We start from the raw sequence: 13,907 nt of genomic DNA on the forward strand, positions 1-13,907 counted from the left end.
CTTTTTACAATTATCGATAAAATGCAATCGTAAGAAAATCTATACTACAGAATTAAAAAAAATATGGTTGGAATTAAATACTTTTGAACTAAAGGTAGTCCAGATTAATCGACACGTACGTAATTGATATTTAACTTCTCAACATACTGACACAAATCGTACGTTCTGTCGATACGACTTTAAGTATCTGAAATACCTCAATGTGTCTAATTCTATATGTTACGTTAAAAATATTTAAATCACGTGGTGATTTAATTATCGATTATATTCCGAACGGTCAACTTTAATAACTTCTGTAAATATATTGTAAAACAACACGACCTGACTTCCCTGAATATTGAAGACTGGAAAGGTAACGTAAGCGACGTTATGGCGTTTACTTTTTACAGAACGCAACAGCACTCATCGTTCACATGTGGTCGACCGCAAAAAAGGTCGCCCCTTTTTTTTTTTATTCCCAGCGAATTTCGACACGTACTAGAATTTCAACGTTCTGCACTGCCGCCTATTTCAATGTAAAAATTTTGTCAGAAAAACTGTCCGCTTATACGCGATACACGGCGAAACGTGATCCATTTAGTAGGTCACGATTTGTACCGCCTTGCGTGTGATCATATGAAAATTACGTGTGTTTGAACAAGAATGTGGAACGACACTTCGGCAGCAAAACCGCTGTTTGCAACTATTGGCTATTTTTTTATTTTATTTTATTTTATTTTTTTTTTTAATTACGTGCGAAAATGTTTTCGGAGCTTTACCGAACGCGATCATAATAAGTTTATATAAATTCGTATACGTATATAACATTCGTACCACAGTATTATAATTTTTGCTTGTACTAATAAATACAATATAATGAAAAAATTTAATCATTTCAGTATAATTTTAAGACATTTATCAAATCACAAATGGTATGAATGTATATTACTAGTTCACTCCCACAAAATTTATATTGAGTGTTCGAAATGTACCGTCGAGTAACAATTATTATATTTATATCAATTACGTATCGTTAATGAAAACCCCAATTATAAATATGAGAATAAAATTTTATTTAATATATGATATGCGTTTCTTTTTTCTGTATATTATTATTGTTATAATTATTATTTTGATACTTCCATATTAATAAGACGATGGTATATTTTTGGTGATCTACTACGACGCCACTCGGACTGTCCCTAAGAGATAAATTACTAAATATGTAAAATTGTATATAATATTTATATAATAAATGCATTATTAGCACAATAATCGGACATAGTTACTATCAACAAATTTTCACATTACGACATTTAATTAATGCAAAATATACTGTTATTATACGTCAATAATTTTATTAATAATAATAATTTTATTAGAGAGCAAATAAATTAAATTGCATAATATAATGACGTACGTATCGTGAGAAATATTTATCACATATTGAGTAAAAAAAAAAAAAATAATTAAAGCAAAAACAAATTTCTAAATTATTACAATTCCAAAAATCTTAATAATTATCGTCATTAAAAATATCATTTAAAAATAAAAATAAGCTAAAAAAGAAATATCTTTTCAACGAGAATACGACATTTATAGCTTGTAATTTATATAATAAAAATAACAATTTTATTAGTGACATTGTCAATTATTCACGAGCAAATTTAAAAACCTGTGTTCAATATCAATTTACTGTACGGCAAGAAATAGAAACGCGATATGCTTAATTAAAGCCAGGTATCGAAATATCTGCGTTCAGAAAGCATTAACAAGATGAGTAAAAATATCCTGTCGTGCAATATAAAGTCGGATAGCCACAGAAAGGTCTGAGATAGGGTCGAATCTAATTTTATGTCTGCCAATCGAGCGCAACTGCCTGCCGGATATACCGAGACTGATCTAATGCCCGACGCAACGACCGAAAGTCGTAGAGGCCATGATACGTTTATACGACCTTTGGTAATTCAGAGTTTATAGGTCATCCCACGTGTAACGAAAGAAGATACTCCTTTCTATCGTAACAATATCCCGCGCGTATACGCGGAAAATCGCATAAATGCGTTTTATTAAATCTCATTCTTCGATAGCGGCGAAATTTTAATTAAAAGCGAGTTCGCGATCGGCACACGGTTTATCCCTTTGTACGTACGAGCTCCCGCGAGTTTCATCGCGTCGTTCTCCGCGACCTGCAGGTTATTAAATTATTTAAGGTCGGCGATCGCACGTAAATTCTGAATAGGGGCGCGAGTGGGCCATGGGTCGGTTATTTTTATCAATGGTGTCGAATTAAAGCGCGACAAAGGATACGCGCGTGAATAGCGCTCAAGTTCGGTAACGGGCTTTTTTTTTTCATTTATTCTAGTAACGACTCGGCAGTACAATGTGTTCCGTTTATTGCGACAAATAATTTACCTCGGGCTTCAATAGCTTCTCGATGCACGACATTTTGCTATTCATTACTTCTAACTGCAGTTGCTCTTTGCGTAACTGTCATAACGAGAAATCCGGAAATTAAAATATTTAATTAACGAAAGTAGCGGCAGGCTGAACGGACTGTCAATACCCACCATTTTCTCCGCTTTCTCTTGAAATACGCTCGTCCGTTGTATCTAAAGTTCGAAATTATTCGACAGTGAAATTAAACGCAAAATGTTAATTGCGTGTGCGTTCTGTAAAAACTTTCGGTACTTAAAAGAATAAACTTACATGCTTGTGAATACATTTGTACGAGGGTATGACGTTAACGACGCTTTCCATTCGCGGTAATTTCTGCAAATAATTTGCAGTTAATACCGATGCTTTTAGAACTCGATTTAATATAATTCTTAGTCTCTAACTTTAATTTAGTTGCAACTGCCAAAATTTACCTTCTCCGCTTTCTCGACCAAGTCACGAAAAAATGTATCGTTCAACGTCACCAAATTCAAACTCTAGCATAAGAACAAAAGTTCCTTTTATCAAATTGATTTTTACATTATCATGTATTTATTTATAATTTTCTATCTATTCGTTGATCTTTTCACAAACAGTTACCGATTGTTATAGAATTATCGTTATGTTTCCTCAATTCATTTTATCAAGAAATAAATTCCAAATAATAAAATATCCAGCTAAAAATAAAAACTTTTTCGCGTTTCCAAATTTATTTCAAGTCCGAGACGGTAACTTCTCAACGTTGTTATCTCGATAAAGATTAAAGCAAACGGTATTGTGTGGGAAGTAGTTGAAATCCCCTTCATCAAAATTGAAGGTATACTTTTTCGTGTGTATAAGAATTATACTTGTTACAACGTGGCACGTGCGCGAGGGCATCAGTATTCAAGCGATTGCTTCGCAAAGTTGTTTACATTTTCTTTAAGCCGGCAAGAGAGTTCGGCGCTGGCAAGGTTTTCGAAAGATACGTGACTCGTTTTCTTTCATATGATATATGTATATAACGATAAGTATTATCTATTCAAAAACCTAGCAGAATATACGGGGAGTATATCGATAATTCCGCGACTTCGATCGCTCGTTGTGCCTTAATTAATTACACGTTGAAATAATATTATTACGTTAAATTTAAAGCACGCAATTAATTATAGAATGGTGTACTCGTATTGTCATGGCGTTTTAATTATTGTATTGAGTCACGATATCATATACAAATTAATTGCCAGAATAATAAACTCACTTAAATTTTCTCTATCAAATGTACAATTGTGCATAGAATTTCGCGATATTACGAGCAAAATTAATTAGCAGATAAGCTTTTTTCTTCCTAGATACGGCTAGTACAATCTAAACCCTTTCATTAATTATCCGATAAATTCTAATCTAATGGAAGAAAATAATTGCTACGTGCCCTAAAGGAATGAAGTCATTTTATATTACCTGATTCGCAATTAAAATTGCTGCATATTAAAACTCACCGCTATCGAACAGGCGATCATAATCACCACGAAGATGAATGTAACGAAAGTTACTGCTCCGCAATAAGCACTTAAATTGAAAAACCGTCTAAGATTGTAATCGGCGATGAGAAAACGGTATATCTGTAACGACCGAAAAATTTCAGTGCTCGTCGAAACTTAATCGAGGGTAACCTAATAGATCTGCATTTCTAACCAGCGAGTTCAGACCGTATCCGGAATACGTTCGATAATACTTGTACAGTCGGGTGTCGTCCATGATGGGGAAAGCGATAACTACCGAATAATTTATTGAGATCCCACGATACCGCGCCGATGCTCGAAAAAGGAACCAGAAAGCTGGCGTGTCTGCCGTTGAAATAAAATACTCGACAGGAAACGGCGGTGCGTAAGCATCGCGATTGATCGACGAACAGATGACGCTAAATAGGCGAGTGCTCTGACGTTGGTCAAAAAATTTATTCAGTTTGACGTCTTTTAATAAACTAGAAGAAACCATGCCTACGTTTCGCGTACGCTATTTTTTGAACCCTCCCAAATCGTGCGCGTCATTATAATTCAGTAATTTAAAGTTTTGTTAATGTTCAAAAGATCTAATCGCAAACTACAAAGAAAAGTCTTTCAACTCACCAATCTGCATGAGCATCAGCGGAGTTGTAGAATTCAGGCGGTGGCTGTAACAAAAAATTAAACAACATTAATGTAGCTGAAAATAGTTAATGTTTAAACGAAAAATAATTTCGCGTATGTATTTAATTCTTTAATATAAAGAAATAAAAGTAAAGTTAATAAAATGACCAATTAAAAAAAAAAAAGAATTGATTCTCACCTAAAAGATGCTCCGCCGATGCACGATGCCCCCCGGGCCTGCTCCTCCTCTCAGGATGTCTGCGGGATGTCGGGTTGGTCCTTTTTCAATGGTGGAATATTATCTGAAACAGAAAAGAATGCAATTATATTGTGTTCTGTTGAATGTACTATTCAGCGCGAATTGTTTATCTTACCGCGCGCGTGTTTTGATGTTGGGGTGACCGGACGCAAATTCCAGCACTAGCACGGTAGCGTGCACCGTTCCCCCCCTTCTCCCCACGCACCCCGCGTCTACACCCGTTGACTCCCGGACTTACGCAATGCGTATGAGAAACGAACCGACTAACTACCGCTAGCGAGCACCGATCCCCATTCCCCGAGCTCTTTGGGGGTTGCTCCGCCGATACTTTATTGAAACGAGACGAGAAATTTCGGCCGCGACGAAGAAGAATGGACAACGGCGGTGTCCTGTGCAAGACACTTCGGTTCGTAGGACCCCCAGAGCAACGCGAGACGCAAGAACACGACGATAAACCGCGAGAGAACGTACGCAGAAGCCTCGATATCCGCCGCGAAAACCGATGATCTCCACGAGGCCGGCGTATATTCTCAACTAAGCAACGGGTCGCGTAGATCGCTCGAGATCAGGCGATCGATGGCGCGCTGTGATTGGTCGGCGCGCTGGGGTCTTCTATCACCCCCCCTCGACCGTCGCCGAGCGCCCACAACGTGGCTCGAGCACGATCGCTGGGGTGCGTTCTGATTTAACGTCTGGGCTACAACTTTTTATCCAAGGTATCATTCTATCTTTGTCTAACATTAACGAACAACAAGAACGAGTGACGATTTTAAGAAAGCAAGAGCGCGAGAGAGATATGTTCCAGGATACTAACTTTCAACTATAGAACTATAAAAAAAATCCGTCTAGTATCGGTCGTTTGATCACCGTCCAGCGCGGACCGTGTATATAAATAGATATCTAAACGTTTTTCACCGCGTACTTGTTTACTGTTGTGGGGCTGACCATACGCAACGCTCGCTCGACTGCCGAATTCGCCAGACAAACCGGTTCATGCCGCCCGCGCGTCCTCCACCTTGCGAACTTCGAGCGCAAGGTGCCGGCCAGATGACAACACACGCAAGTACTCACACTACCGCGGCGGTCGACTGCCGAATTCGCGGGGCAAACCGGTTCTTGCTGTCAGCTGTCCGCGGGTCCTCCACCTAGAGAACTTAGAACGCGAGATCTGCCGGCCGATGTAAACACACGCACGTATGTACTCACACTACCGCGACGGTCGACTGCCGAATTCGCGTGGCAAACCGGTTCTTGCTGTCAGCTGTCCGCGGGTCCTCCACCTAGAGAACTTAGAACGCGAGATCTGCCGGCCGATGTTATCACACACACGTATTAACACTACCGTGGCGGTCCGCGGGTCCAGCGAACTTGGCAGCCGAGCGTTGCGTAAAGTCGACACGCAACAGTAGACGAGTACGTGGCGAAAAACGTATAGATGTCTAGCTTTTCTAGCTCGCTATTAGTTAAAAATAATTATTTCGTACCTAATACATTTCGCGTGCTACATTTCTGACTCGGTGCTGGACAGTTTTGCTAGACAGCCACGAGATGAACCGCGAATTGGCTAGCTAATTATTAGGTGAAGGGTGGGAATCAATTTCCGGATATTGATTAACAGCTTAACGCAATTTTGGTATAATTAATTTCCATATTCATTCCGAATAATACCGCCCCGCTTTCTTGAATTTCTCCTGCCTTTTCAGTATTTACAGAACCCCTTCGCGTTTTGAACTTCGAGCATAGTTCCCGTCAGTCGCGTTCGTTACGTGTCATTAGGATCTTCGTGAAAGGTTTGTTTAGTTTTGCGTGCGCCACCGATATTCTTCTCGCGCCGAAGTTTCCCCGACATAATTTATAACCCGCGGCATTTGCCTGTATATATGTAACACGGAATTCGTTATTAAGTTATAAAGGCGCGATGTTCGACGGAGAAGCATTATCTACTCTGCTTTCTATCGCTTTGATTACGTTAAAGTTAAATTTATAGGGAAAAGGAGATGTGAGATCTAATTTGTTTTCTCGTTTGACTTGCTTCGTATCGCGTGAGTGAACGTCAGCTAAATTTTTATTATTTTGCAAATTTTAAACTTCCTTTTTTTTCGTTTAGAATTAGTTTAGAATTACAATATCAAGTAATGCAAAATCTATAGATAAGTTTTTACGATTATATTCAAAATTTAACAGCAAATAATTTTTACTTCGAATGTATAACGTTAAAGTCACTTACAATATAATTAAACGTAATATTAAATTATAGAGTAAAATTAATTGAATTGAAAATTTTTTAATTAAAATAATAAAATCAAATAAAGTCTATTATAATGTTTTAATTGCAGTAAATTTCAAAGGCAAAGTATCTCGATGGACTCGTATATAAAATTAATTATATCATTAATATAAGTAAACATAGATTATAACAGCAATTATGGAGAATGTAAAATAATGGGAAAATAAAATATAAGCATTTTATTTATTTAATTCAATTTAACGTCAAAGACGAAAGTAAGTATTCTCATTTTAAATTGTTTTTCTTAATGACGCTTATTAGTAATTGTATTAAATATGCCTATCAATTGTCATTGTTAGTAATAAAGAAGATAGAAAGCTTCGGTATAAATTTAAGTATTTAAAAAGTATATCCAAGACAATTAATAAAAATTAATATATTCTCGATAAACATATCCTCGAGTAAAAATAAATATAACACTCGATTGATACGAGTCCATCTTACTTTATGTCAGTCAATTGCATACTTAATTTTTTATTTACAAAATAAATTTTTTGCTCGTATAAAACACCAGCATTTTCAGTTTAAATTCCGCGTTCTTTTTCTAAAATTTTCCTGACTGCGACGGCTGTCAAGAAATAGGAAAGAAGAATATAAAGAGGAGAATGGAAAATACGTAAAAAAATATGTAATTAAAATCCAACGTTGTGAGTGAAATGCATTTCCTGCATGGGTGAAGAAGTCAGGGCGAGGAGATGAGGAAACTACGCAAGATAAACGACAGCAGATAGGATGGAGAAAGACAAATTTGCGAAAAAAGATTACGATTGCAAAAAAAAAAAAAAAAAAAAAAAAAAGAAAAAGAGAATGCGAATAAAAGAGATGGAAAAAAATGTACGACAAGTGGCTGTGCTCTTGCCGAAAAAAAAAAGAAAAAGGCGAGCTTCGTTAAAATAAACGACGGAGAACTGAAAGAATTTTTGCATAAAATTTAATGATGGATATACGATACTTAAAAGTGCTTTGTACATCAATGATGTATGAGACGATTGGATCTCTAAATTCTACATTTAATTTATAGAGAACCTAAAAACATTGTTCTAAAAATCAAAAACGATAATACATTAATATTAATTTAACTTATCAAAACGCGAGCAGACACTCTGAGTTTAACTCTAATAAACCGCGATCCTTGGTTCAGTGGATCCTGATATTCTATCGCGGGTGTATACGAGTCTGATCCCGAGGCCTATAACGTCTTCATTGTTCGATCCTGTAATCGAGGAGTATCATGGTGGTTTTAGGACTGACGACGTTCATTCCGACCTGGATTGGGGCAAGCCAAGAAAACCGAGTAATCTTTATCCCAGAAGAAAGCACATGATCTTGATGCGGATTGCGTAAGGTCGATCAAGGGTTATCCATTCAATCCTGCCATGAGCGAGATTTACCGCCGCGAGATTGAGTAGAAAGTGGAAGACAGCGGTGGACTTATGAGCGATTTAAACGGATTCTTGGGGCTTTAGTTGTCCCTCAAATCGAGTGCAAGTTAATAATCATTTATCTTTTGTAATTTTTAATAAAAGAGAACGTTTGAGATAGAAATTTCAAAAATCTTATCGTTTCATAAGAGCTCGTAAATAAAATTCTTCCCCGGATCCGCTCCGTCTATTGAACGTAACGTAAAGCTGAACAAAAGGAAGTCGCGCTCAGGGCGTCTGTAGTATTAAATCTGCCATTGGTGGAAATCCGCGCGCGATTTATCCCAAGAAAATGATTTCTGCAATTAGTTTTGTATCGCTTAGTGTCGCGGCGAAGGGGAATTAAAGCTGCCGTAAGAGTGAAACTACAAGATAGCTTTTATAACACGATTATCCTACACCCTCAGATACAGGAAGCTTTAACCTCGTTAAAAGACGAGCTCAAAGGAACCTATTACACGCTCCGAGCATTAGACAAACAGATCCGGCAACAATTACTGAATGATCATTTCCGTTTAAGGAGGACGACAGATTTCTAAAGGCAGCGAACGTTATTAAGTTTGGACCGGCGGATCAACTGCCTAATCGCACAATATTTAGGTCAAACGTATATGTTACAAATAATATTAATACCATGACATCTTTCAGTTCGTCTACGTTTGAAAATAGCCCCCGTTATCTACGTACGTAATTCTGTATTAAATTGATGCGCGTAAATAAATTAAAACCATCTAATGCAATTTTATGTATAATAGAAATCGGACATTGGTGAATGTATTCCATTTACCTTAACTGCACGGTAAGAGCCAACTTCGACGACTAATATTATACAGGGTCAAACTTCGATTCAACCGTAGTTACTTTCGTTAAAACATTCAATTACAATGTCTCAAGTTCCTACAGCCTACTCGAAAACATTAATCCCGCCGGTAAGCCATACACCCCAAATCGAGGATTTATGTTGAAATGAAGATTAAACTAAAACTTTACTAAGATTAAAGCAAGTTCTGCACGGGAATAAGCAAAACGATTACGCGCGCGTGTGTCGGCAAACGTTCCGACTCGCGAGCCCGCAGCGTGCATTTTTAAGCGGCTACGTAAGATTTTTATGCATCTTATTACACCCTACTTTAAATAATCATTAAAGTTACAAATTCCTTATGACTTTCGTGTAAACAATGTGCTCTACGACGTTAATATCTTACATATATGTTACGTAGTACAAGAGCGACATCTAGCTGATTAAATAAATTTGCATTAATGATTTTCGTCACGATGAGGTCTCGAAGATCCCTTCGTCTCTAGGATTAGAGAGTTAAAAGGGTTAGAAGGTATTATGGAGCTTAGTGTTACGGAGCTTAGAAGGGTGTGGCGTGCAGTGCTTGAGAGTTTTCGGAGAGTGCCGAATGTTTCGTGAACTCTCGTTTTCTCTCACCTCTCTTTCTTTTTTTTTTTACGGCAGATTACATGCACTTACGAAATGCATACGATGTGTTCTGAATCATTAATTCGTTAATATGAAAAACGAGACACAGTAGAGCTTTTCGGTTTTTCCTCGACTGGTGCTTTTTTTTATCGCGGTCATTTAGCAGACAGATTTTTTTTAATAGTCACAATGGAATAATTCGAGTTACACGTTAAAAAGAATTTAAATGGAAGATAAAACGAATTATTACATCAATTGAAAAAAGAAAAAAACGTTTTATTTTTTACCACCTGCCAAACAAAGGGTCTCCGCGCGCCCTTTCTCGCCGTGCGCATTTGCAGTTATGTTTAATTAACGGCGTCATAATTCTGTTTTACTCGCGTGTCTCTCTCATTTGGCATCGCCACTAATGTTAATTAAATATCCGATGTACAAAAATATGATTCGCCATGGGATAAATTCAATTGCGTGCTTTGTTTCGTCTATTCATTGCACATCTCGCTGAATTTCTTTTTCCATTTGTTGCATGCACTCGACAGAGATTACCCACGCTGGGCTGCTTGTTACTCACGGATAATCAGAATCGTACCTGGATCTATTTTTCCTTTTAATAAAGAGATTCGCTCGAATCAATACGGACTAGTCTTTGAATACGCTAATAGATTAAAGTGCATCGCGTCCTCAGTTTATGTTCATCCGAATATTTAACTTGTTACAGCATGCCTTTCATGATATGACGTCACATTACCTAATCGTTAGTTTAATTTGAAAAGTGCTCATTTTAAACTAATTTTGACTTTGAACTTTATTCAATTTCCCCTATTCGTCGATTTTGCATTCGTAATTGGATTTAACAGTACTTACAGTTTATTAATAAGAAAGTAAAATATAAGACTTAGATGAGATTTTGCGAGCTAGTGCGAGATGTTAGCGAAAATAACTTTATCTTTAAGACATACTTGTTTCGAAATAAAGTTTCCACCACGTTTCGAGTACTTAATTATAAACGCATACGAAAAGAATCATTCAAACGAGTAAATTAAAATGTAAGTAGACGGGGGAACTTTCTAACTTTCGGAACACGCGCTGCAGTGTAACGTCCCCTGACTCAAAATACAACGATCTTAGTTAAAGGTTAAACGGAATTACCTCCTTGCGACCTGTCCATTATTTTCTTCACGCTGCAAGAAACTTGTAATATTTATAAGTGTACACTTACACGCGCAATGACAACGAAAACTATCTGCAAAAATGCTCAAGACAGCGAGATGTAATGGAAGACCTTTCGCGATTAAAGGAGAACAACTTCCCGGTTGAAAGTTCAAGGCGTACAAAACTACCGTGCTTGTATCACGTCGTTCTTTCCTCCAGGTACGGGGATATTTTTTAACGAGGAGAAAACTTTCCTTGTCTGATGCAACGAAGAGGATCACATGCATCTGATATCGATGGAACGAGATGGTAACCTCGCGGCGGTGTACGAGAGACTCGTTAAAGTGGTCCAAGAAATCGAGAAGAAATTGGAATTCCTGCGGCACCGGAGACTCGGCTTCCTCACATTCTGCCCTACGAATCTTGGCACAGTCATCCGTGCCTCCGTGCACGTTCGCTTGCCAAAATTGAGCACGGATTATCAACGATTCGAAGAGATCGGCCGCACACGGTCTTCAGGTGAGAACGGCGGTATTATATAGATCGAGTTCAATCACTTGATCAGACGAGCGAATATTATAGTTATTCGATGGATGTAGAAAAGTATTTGCGGATTGCTGGGTTTCACGAAATCTTTTTCGAAATTATATTTTATATCTTAAATATATGCGGCCTTTGCCCGAATGTTTATGCAATTTTATATGAAAAATACTTAAACTTTGGTTAAAATCTAATTTTGCATATTTAAATTGCATGAAAAAAGTATAATTCATATCCTTTTTTTTTCTCGTTCAATACTTTTTATAAAAATATTCACTTGTGTGCAGAAATCTAACGTGAAATATGAATTGCACTGATTTCAGAAATTTCCAATGAGAAAAAACTATCACTAGTTAAATTTTACTCACCGATGCCGCTTATCCAAGACAGATCACGCCAGCGCACTCAATTCTGAAACAAAAACATAATGTTCTCAATTATATAAATCACATTAAAAATTTATTTTACCTATCTATCTTTATATAAATTAAATAGGTAATTGAGTTACATGTTTCTTCATGTTTACATCATATTTTCTAGGACATGTTACTTTTTCTACATTCCACGTTGCCTATATTACTAATACGCGCATTTACCCTTCAAAATTAAAATGATTCATGATTACAATTTTTTTTATTTCGACTTACATGCATTTATCACGAAGCTTTTTTCACGCTCATCTATAAAAGACCTCGCGATACCATTCGCCGTTTCGCTGACATCGTATCCAATCACTCTTCTTGATGGACTTAGGATCCGAATATTTCAAAAAGCGAAGTTGGCACACTTCTCTACCTTGCGTATTCTCTTCTTTTCTCTTCGCTTTCATCTTTTTGCTCGTCTGCGTCACATTCACTTGTACTACTCCGATCATCGCTATCAGTAGTAATAGTCTTCTTCCTTTCACTCCAGCTGACGTTGAAATTCCTTTCCGCTGTTCGAACTCCTTTATCTCTCGTCGCGCTCGGCTCCTTGATATTTTTCCTCTTTACTCCGGGGGTATTTTCGGGAGAAATCAGGAGTAATGCTTTACGTTGTAGCCTGTTTTTATCGGGCACCTTTTCCATCTTCGCGGGGACTCGAGGTAACTCGTAGAATGATGCGGAAGGCGTAGTCTCGACTTCTGCGGTGGTAGGAAGCCTCAGTAAAAATTCATCAGCTCAAACAACATTTGTATCGAAGGAATAAATTCCACAGCACGGAAGCTCCTCTGTTTCTCTCTTCTTTTTTTTTATATTTTTTATTTCTTGTCTTACAATTAATCAAAATGGCTGTTTTGTGGACCAAACGTTTTGAATACCTCGTCGAAGCCGGATCTCTCCCTCTCGTCCTTTCTCTTGCGATCAAAGCCGTCGTGATTCCCTTCGTAATAATGTTTTGGGAAAGCGTAACGTAAAAAAATGTCGCAAAGGTCGTACCGACTTACGCGAAGCGACTTTTTTCCACGAGCGGCTCTTGAGATTCCTGAAAAAAAAAAAAAGAAGTCATAAGCCACTCGACTCGGTATTGAAACGTGATACACTACAAAATAACGTAATACATTTATATCAAAAGCATCAGAGGCAAGAGAATGTATAGATAAATTCTACGCATTGTTTCTTGTTACATGACACTGCCAATATTGTACGTAATGTGCATATTACATTACAACCTGCCTGTAATGTAGCTGCAGGCCTGTGTTATACGCGCGTTGAAATTTAACCATCAAATCAATCGTGAAATTTCGAAACATTTCAAATTCAGAGTAAATTATACATACGCTGCATGTTCACACGGGCATCGACGTTCGTCTATGGGCGACGAAAAATCACGCGCCTGTTTATTTCGCAGCGCCTGTTTATATCCTCTCCACTTTTACAAGGCCGCTGCTTATTTGAGCGGCGAGACTCGAGCCGGCAGACGAGTGTGTGGCACCCATCGTAGCTACGTCGTACGTCCTTCGAGCATCGCTAGATCTCTGCGCCGCACCGCGCGACTTCTCTCCTCCTTCCGCTTCCCCCTCGTACGTCTCCCTTTTAGTCGCGCAACGGTTGTCGCGGGCGACTTCTCTCCTGCATCCGCTCCTCCCCCCTCGTCACCCTTTTAGTCTCGGGCGACTCGCTCGACTCCTGAACGAACACAGCGGAATTTACGTACCACGCAAATCAGTGCTACTCGCGATATTCGACGGGTGGCGATCATTAATTCGAGACTTACGTGTACGTGATGTTCCTTACGCGCTTCCGTGGTACCGTCACGATCCCGCTTCTAGACTGGTGGTGACCTCGTACTGCAGCCGGCGTTACGGCTAATACAGAAG

General features: G+C 38.1%; 1 protein-coding gene and 1 long non-coding RNA gene across 2 annotated transcripts; both read right to left on the reverse strand.

Moving 5' to 3' along the window:
- Nucleotides 1-876: 876 nt before the first annotated feature.
- LOC139105743 (uncharacterized) lies at nt 877-4,513 on the reverse strand. The gene is made up of 7 exons (XM_070662009.1): nt 4,090-4,513; nt 3,894-4,016; nt 2,850-2,912; nt 2,689-2,751; nt 2,550-2,591; nt 2,395-2,469; nt 877-1,181 (listed from the first exon to the last, which is right to left on the reverse strand). The coding sequence occupies exons 1-7, from the start codon at nt 4,390-4,392 to the stop codon at nt 1,107-1,109; spliced, it is 744 nt and encodes a 247-aa protein (XP_070518110.1). The 5' UTR covers nt 4,393-4,513; the 3' UTR covers nt 877-1,106.
- A 283-nt stretch (nt 4,514-4,796) lies between these two features.
- On the reverse strand, nt 4,797-13,697 carry LOC139105744 (uncharacterized). The gene is made up of 4 exons (XR_011546238.1): nt 13,368-13,697; nt 12,256-13,072; nt 11,977-12,019; nt 4,797-4,825 (listed from the first exon to the last, which is right to left on the reverse strand). It is a non-coding gene; the product is annotated as an uncharacterized lncRNA (long non-coding RNA).
- Nucleotides 13,698-13,907: the final 210 nt, after the last annotated feature.

The sequence above is a fragment of the Cardiocondyla obscurior genome, linkage group LG09 (genome assembly GCF_019399895.1).
Source record: "Cardiocondyla obscurior isolate alpha-2009 linkage group LG09, Cobs3.1, whole genome shotgun sequence".
Taxonomy (NCBI): Eukaryota; Metazoa; Arthropoda; class Insecta; order Hymenoptera; family Formicidae; genus Cardiocondyla; species Cardiocondyla obscurior.

Coding starts and splice junctions, on each gene's coding strand:
- LOC139105743 (XM_070662009.1), bottom strand. CDS start 4,392: ATGGTTTCTTCTAGTTTATTAAAAGACGTCAAACTGAATAAATTTTTT. Junction 2,592..2,688: donor ACAAATGTATTCACAAGCAT/GTAAGTTTATTC, acceptor TTCGAACTTTAG/ATACAACGGACGAGCGTATT. Junction 2,470..2,549: donor AAGAGAAAGCGGAGAAAATG/GTGGGTATTGAC, acceptor TCGTTATGACAG/TTACGCAAAGAGCAACTGCA.